Here is an 8,300-nt window from a genome sequence, read left to right as displayed (position 1 = left end):
CGTTTGTACCTCTATGCAATATTGTATATAATTTTTTTTCATTATATTATATTTATTGTATCCATTCTTTTTATTTTATTTATATTTTATATTTTTATTATAGGGCAAAAATTAACTGTAGATGAAACTATAGCAAAAATTGTCATGGATATGACACTTATTCATGAATGAACCATTAATAAAATAAATAAATTGATAAGGTACTATGCTACTAACTCCAAGGATCTAAATTTGAATCCAGCTGTGGCGGATAATTATTTTTTTGTTTCACTAAAGTCGTGAGCTAACCCTGTGGGTTCTGGGGCCCACCCAGCCGCATAAAAATCCCTTAATTGAGTAAAAATCTGGTGGTCGAGCATGATTCTCACAAAATCACCTCCTTGCTTAACCATTGGTCTAGAAACAGTATTTCCTTACAAAGTACAGCATTCCTGACCCTTCATGGATTGTAGCGGTACAGATTTGAGTTTTAATATTTATTATTATAAAAATTAAAGACATCTAGTATGTTTTTCATATTTATACTCATGAAGTATAATTAATTATAAGTGATTTTTGTTTAATTAAATAATATTTAATTATAAATTAAACTACTATTTATGCTCAAGGATGAGCTCTTTTTTTTTTTTTCAGAAATTTGTCAGCATTCCCAGCCTTAACAATTATACGATGATGAAATAAAAAAAGGATACACTTCTTCCTCAGATAATATAGTAGAGTCCATTCTGGATCAATGTATTTATCTTCAATCTATAATTAAACATTAGATATTTAGAATATTTAAGATTATTGATGAATAAATTCCGAATTTTACAAAATTGGAATTGTTTTAGTATTTAGTAATGCTTCTGTTAGCTACTAATTTAATTTCTATAAATTAGAAGTCATAATAGTTTTATAGATATTTAATAATAACATTTTATACAATACCACTATGTCATAAACATAGCAAGTTTTCCTTATTGGTAAACAAAAGCTATTAATACTTTTTACCTTGCTATAAATAACTGATAAAAAAAAAGATACACTGTTTTATCACAAAAATAAACAAAAGTTATACAGAAGATAACATCATTTGAAGTAAGTAAATTAGTGTTATATATGTTTTATAGGTTACTGAAAAGTAGTTTAAGTAAACATATTTTACTTTATAATTAACTTATAAATAATTATTTATGATTTTTTTTTTAAATATCTATCTATACAAGTTTTAAAAATATTATTATATAATAGTCACCTAAAATAATATATTTGACATACAAGTATATTATATCCTAAAAATATAAAAATTATGTAAATTTATAAACTCTTTTTAGAAGACTCTTTTTTTAAAACCAACTAAAAATTATTTCAAAACTTCCTATAAAATAATTAATTTTTGATAAACCAGACCTTTGCCAATTGGCAAGAATACTATTTGTAACATTTTTAATGTTGTGCAACAGTACACAGTAGAATATTCTTATTCAGAACAATTAATTTTGTAAATAAGAACTTCTACAAAAAGAAAATTAATTTATGAGAATTAGGTTATGACAGTTTTTCAAAAAAAAATACGAAACTTAGAGTCAAAACATAATAATCATTTATTATAACATGATAAAAAGAAATTATTCGATGATTTAAATTTAAAAAAAAAAGATTCTCAGCTAACAGAAATATGAAAAGGTATTAGAAACAATTTTTTATTAATATTTTAGTTTCAAAGGGTTTTCATTATTTCAAATAAAAATGAAGATGAATGATAAAAAAGACTATTTCAAGGCATAATCACCTGCTAAAAACCTGACACCATTTTTACAAATTGAATTATGGTCTAGAATAAACTGTATGTTACAATTGTCAAATTTTGCATGACAGGTCAAACAATGTCTTATTTTCTCTTATTAATGATATACTGTCACTTAATCATGAAGTATATGATTGTTTAAGTACTATTTTAATGTAAATGATGAAATAAAAAAACGAATGCATTTTACAAAAAATTTAACATACAATATTATTCCATCCTGTTATTCAATTTATAACATATGTTCTACTGTATATATGTAAAAGCTTATATGATATTCCACAGAAATATTCATCAGAAGTTTACTTTGGAAATATATTGTAAAGTTAGTTTTTTCTAAAAAAACACATTTAACTAGATTTTGTTCATATATATTTAAATTAAACCAAAAAAAAGTATTAGATTTTTTTTTTTTTTTTTTTTATTAACATATTAGTTTGAAAAAGGTTTTGACATTTTTTTTTTTAATAATGCCTCTTATTAACGATATACTGTCGCTTAACCATGAAATATATGATTATATATAGTGATACTTTATAAAAGTATAAGTAATATTTTAATGTACTTAATGAAATAAGAAACCAATCTAATAAAAAATTGTAACATACAATATTATTCCATCCTGTAATTCAATTTATAATTTGTATTTTGTTTTATATATGTAAAAGCTTACATGATATTCCATAGGAATATTCATCTGAATTAGTTTGAAATTTTATTGCAAAAGTTTTTTAACGAGCACATTTAACTAGATTCTGTTTATATATATTTAAATAAAACAATAGACACATTTAAACAATCCATTCATTCCCCAAAAAATATATCAAAGGCCTATTTCTGTGTAAGGAATACCAAAAGTCATTTTTTACAATAGTTATGTAACACTCTGGAGCTGAACTGGATCTTTTTATTCTTTTTTCTTTCATTCATCCGTTGTTTTTTTTTTATATTTAGAATAGAGAAAAAATATATATCATAACATTTACTTTCTTATAATTTATCACATCATATGATGTGGATGAATCCTTCTACAAGGAGTATTTTCTGAACATTTAATTAGAAATACAAATAGAGTAATATTAAAAAATATAATTCTAACATAAAAAATGAGATAAATTAAAATTGTTGAGGTGAGAAAGGTGCTTCAGAGTGGAAAGATTGAATAAATACATGAACAACAGAATATTAATATCTTAGAACTATTTAAATATGATAATGTGAAAACTAAATTATTGCTGATTTAATATATGTCTATAATGTTTTGAGAAGAAAATTACTGATTTAAAATATTATAAACTTCATAAGATCATATATTCTTGAAACTTGGGCAATTTCCTAAAACTAAACTGAAGCTGATAGATCGAAAAATAGACAGGAAATTATAGAGACCTTCTATATAAATTGTAAATAAGTATTGAAGGTATATTTTTGATTACATTAACCCTTTATTAAAAACAATTTCAAAAAAATATTCATACCTATAATAGTTTTAATGAAGTTTTTATAATTACATAATTATTCAAAAATCTAATTTTCAGTATTATTTTTAAATTAATATTTATTTTACCATTTTCAGACCTAATAAGTTTGAATAAATTCTGAAATATTCTTATTTGTTATTCAAAGGAATTGTTAACTTTAAACAATAATAATCATTAAACATTAAGTTCAACAACAAGATTAGGAATCATTGATTGTGGATAAGTATGTTAATACTGTTCTTAGCCTGAGTACTGAAGATAGGCAAGTATTACAACAATATTATGAAAACAAAAATTAAAAAATATTGGGAATACTTATACTTTAGATTTTAATTTAAAAAATAAATAGTATAAAATACAACTTTGTTTTTGTTGCTTGTTTTTTTTTTTATTATTAATTATCAATAAAAAAGACTAAGGAAAAAATGTATGAACCTCATTAAGGTCCACTTTTTTAACATAAAATTATATAATAATAACAAAAACTTAAAATAGTTTTATTTAGTACGTAAATATAAACATAGATATCAAGTTTTATTTATACATAGTGTATTTTATATTCAAAATTATGGCTTAATGTGATTCATAAACTTTTTTTTGTCTTTTTGATTGGTTTTTAATAATTAAAAAAATAAATAAATACTGAAATGTCATAAAAAATAAATTTTATAGTAAAATATATTATATTTACCTTTTGACCATTAACAAAGAAGACAAGGGTTGAATTTTCTGACATATTTCTTGATTTTTATAGAAACGTCTTAAATAAGTTATGTAACCATGTAATCAAAGATGTAAAGTGAAAAAAATTATTAATATTTTTTTGAAATATTCAATAAATAAATAAATTTTCCTCCTCTACCGGATATAAGAAAAGCCATATAAATAACGAATAGAGAACATTTCTAACATCCCACTCAAACTTTCCTGGAAGAAAACAGCCACTTCCCCAACACTGAGTGAGGTAACTCTGCGGTTTGCAATTTCATTTTCAATGTGCTGCCACCTCTTAATCAACGGAGATACTAGAGAAGGAATGGCAGAGAAAAAAAATTACAATAGCTTAGTTAACTTTCCTTATTTATATAAAAGAACATAAAAATAAAACATAAAAATTTAAACCCTTCTATCATTAATACTTAAAAGAAAAGTAATTTGTAAAATATGATTATAGCACACTTGGAATTCATTTTATTCATGAAAAATCTTGATAAACTTTATTCTTATTATCAGATACTAATACTTTTAGGATTTATTGTTGTTTTTATTTATTACTATCTACAGACTGCCATAAAACTATAATATATGTTAAAGTGCTAATACCTCCTGTATGAGGTGATTTGAATTTTATTTTTTACATATAATTAGACTCTTCCTAATTAAAATTTCTTTATTTAATGATTCATAAACAACATTCAAGGGTTATTACCCCATTATCAGGTATTTGCTATATTATCATGTAGCAGGATAATTTGAAGACTATGCAAGAATTTTCTATTAATATTATTCATATGGTCTTCACTCAAAACCATATTTATATTTTCTTAATATTATAGGTTTTTACTGGATGAGTTTTCATTAATATAATTAGATGTAGTGAAATTACTTGTCCTTATTTAAATTTCTTTATTTAATGATTTAAAGACACTGTAACTCGTCTACCAGGCCAAAAGGATGAACTTAGAACTGAATGAATTTTTAACATTTTCCAAGCACATACAAAACAAATGCAATAAAGTTAAAAAACACAATTAGCAAAATATCCCCGTACTTTAATACAAATTCTAAATTATCACTGAAAAACATACTGATGTTATACCATACAGTAATACTCCAAATAATAAATTAATCTTCTCCTGTCTGGTGCTATACATTTGACTCTAAGCACTGGAAATTAGAGGTAACTCAAAACATACCTATGACTAAACAACTATCCTCAGTACACCATAATTTTAAGTATGTTGTCTTATTTTCGGCTCCTAACAATTTAATAGTACTCATACTTATTGTTGCAAAACTTTTTCTCTCTTACTCTGATTTCCAACTATTCATTTATGCCAAAAGAGAAGACATCAATAAAAATATTATCACAAAGTTACCAAATATATCCTAATGAACAATAAATGAAAATTGTTCCTAAATTGTACAAAACTTGTTTATTGTGTATTTTTTTATTTTTTAACCAAATGTTTTTATTGTTTATTTACAATTTATGTTTGGTGGACCAACCCCATTTTAAAAATTATACAACTGTTAATTTAACTGTACTACTCGTTCCTCAAATTGTATAACTATAATTTAAATGAAATTTGTAGTTAAGAATTTATTATTTTTTCAATATAGCCTAAGCAGGAAAACTTGAATTCCTGCAGTCTTTTCCTTCATCTTTTTCTGTCCAGACAGTCCTGGTCTATTATTCCTAGTCTTTCCGTTTCTTCCTTCATCTGCCTGATGTATCCTCCTGAGCTTTTGTATCTTCGGATTTTTTTGGAATATTTCTTTGTTTAGTCTTTCCAGGGCCATTCTTAACATATGTCTGTAGAATTTCAGTCTCCTGATCCTTAGTTGATAAAAAAAATCTAAGTTAATCGCAAATGAAAGTAAGATTATTGCTTAACATTGTATTATTAGTTTATATAAAACATTTTTTCCATGTTCTGGCTCTTATATAGTGATCCACCTATTTTTTGATCTAACATTTCAAACCAATTTCTTGAACAGTTTTCAAATTTTAAAGAAAACAATGTACTTACTCTTGTCATTTTAACTTGTAATAAGTATTAACTTTTGTAAAGTATTTTGTAAATAAAGTAATTTTTTTTTTTTAAACTGAGCGTTGTTTTTTTTTCACCAAAAATGAACCTACAATTGTAATCTGGAAAGTCATCTCCAGTGTTACATTTTTATTCTAATTTTTTTCTTCTTTGGTGAATATGCAACGACATGCATTTATCATCAAATATTTTTTAAAAAAAGTGGCAATTGCATCTGAATAATCTAATTAATTAAATTACTACTGTCTAACAAAAACATTCAAACAAAATATCTATTTGCATAAAAATTCATGCTGTGCTTATTACTTACTTATGTCTAATGAAGTATTTTTAATTTTTTTAAATATATTAAATAGGATTAAGAGATATGAAAGTTTCAGTTTTGTATTTTTTTTTTTTAATGTTTATCTATTTATTCATTTTATTTTATTTATTTTTTTTAGAGAGAGGGAGACAAATAATTTAACAAGAATATCAGAGTAATAAAAACATAAAAAGTGTCTGTCTTATTTACATAATGTTTGCAGGAGAGTTCAGAGTGAGATTCATGGAGACTACCTTATATGGTGTTATTGCTTAAGAGAAAAAATTAGCTGAAAACTAGTTATAGAAGAGAAAAATAGTTTTCAATTCAAGATGGAATATTGGACAAAGAAACAAATTTAATAGGCTAACATTGTTAAATGAATTATGTTGACAGGTCATTATCCAATGGTTATATAATACGGTATTACATAATACATAATATGGAGTTTTTCACCTATAACTATTTTATACAAAATCAAAGATAAGAATTGGTTTATAAATTTAGAACTAACACATTAGTATTTCCTTAGTCAAACAGTTTGGGAAATAGAGCATACTCAAATATCTCAAAAATTGGATCAAATGTCTAAAACATGATTTAATTCTTGGTTGTTTCCTAATTTTTTTTTATATATAAAAAAATATGAAATAAGTGTTATAAAATTGCTTATTTAAGTAATTATAAATATTGTTTAGGCTTATAATCATAATCTGGATCAAGATATAGCTGGTTAAGCAGTAGAGTGGTTAGTCCTTTTTAGTGGTGTGTACAAAAATAAATTTCTAATATTAATTTACTCATACGGTGCTTTGGTTGAATAGCATCACATCTGATAAAAAAAAAAGTTTTGGTTTTATTTTGAAATGAACTATATTACTTTGGACAAGAGTTTCTGTCTCAATCATGGTTCCTCTACAGACTGTTCCAAAGCTAGAAGGGTACAATCTACGGAATATGTCAAACAAATTTTTCTGTTTATTGTCACTTGTGCCACTATTCAAGTAAAGCAGCGTTATACTCGGTAAAAATTAAAATGCAATACCAAATTTATTATTTATTATATTTTATTTTTGGGGGTCTTGAGTCACCTAGTGGCTATATAAACACATACACATAAACTAGTCTGCCAATTACTAAAACAAACACTAACATTGACACAACATAAACCATAAGTGTCAGATTTACATGATCCGACATTGTCAGCTCTTTTTTCGAATTGTATAAAATTGGGGTCAGGGGTCTCATTTTTTTATGTCTCCCTCCCCGTGACTGGGTGTACCAGAAGAGCCCGAAGACGCTGTGACTGCAATGCCGCCCCCAAACTATGCACCTGGAACCTGGCTTGCTCCTACCACCATGCCAGAATCGAGGACTAGTATGATACATCAGAAAAAAAAAACTTAAAGCAAAATTTATAAGAAATGATTACTACAGAAAAATATAAGAATTACGGGCTATCAACAAAAAATCAGAGGTACAATATTTAAATTCATGTTACTCTAACCTAATAATTACATAATACCTAATTGATAACACTAAATATAAATAGACAAAATCTAAAACAGAAATAACGGACAAGTTAGAAAGAACGGTTACGTGTTGTAATGACCAAAACAAACTATCTACCATTCATTTCATTCATTCATTTATCATACCCTATTCAGTTCTGGCGCAAACCTCTAGTTACTTATATCACAGCAATGTAGAAGAAACTGTAATAGACAATTGTAAGTAATGTTTTAATTGTAATAGTTATTAATCTCAAATTACACTATGTACATGTAGTTTTATAATTAGTTGAAGAAATTATGTGTTCTAAAAAACTGTTTTTTTCATTGTAGGGCATGACTATGCAAGCAATAAAGTTGTGAAACGTTGCCAAAATATATTTGTATTATTGGCTGATACTTAAGACCCACAAAAATATATAAAATAGAAATATAAAAATA

General features: G+C 24.9%; 1 protein-coding gene across 1 annotated transcript in view; it reads right to left on the bottom strand.

Annotated features, from left to right (window-relative positions):
* The window catches only part of LOC106684762 (xanthine dehydrogenase), a 33,846-nt gene extending 29,622 nt beyond the window's left edge, over positions 1-4,224 (bottom strand). Inside the window, exons 1-2 of the mRNA XM_014427022.2 lie at positions 3,962-4,224; positions 693-750 (exon numbers count right to left, since the gene is read on the bottom strand). Coding sequence (XP_014282508.1) covers positions 693-750; positions 3,962-4,006 — 103 coding nt within the window. The 5' untranslated portion in view covers positions 4,007-4,224. The remainder of the gene's footprint in view (positions 1-692; positions 751-3,961) is intronic.
* Positions 4,225-8,300: the final 4,076 nt, after the last annotated feature.

The sequence above is a fragment of the Halyomorpha halys genome, unplaced genomic scaffold (assembly GCF_000696795.3).
Source record: "Halyomorpha halys isolate HHAL.00 unplaced genomic scaffold, Hhal_1.1 Scaffold613.1, whole genome shotgun sequence".
Taxonomy (NCBI): domain Eukaryota; kingdom Metazoa; phylum Arthropoda; class Insecta; order Hemiptera; family Pentatomidae; genus Halyomorpha; species Halyomorpha halys.
This window is presented reverse-complemented; position numbering and strand designations above follow the sequence as displayed.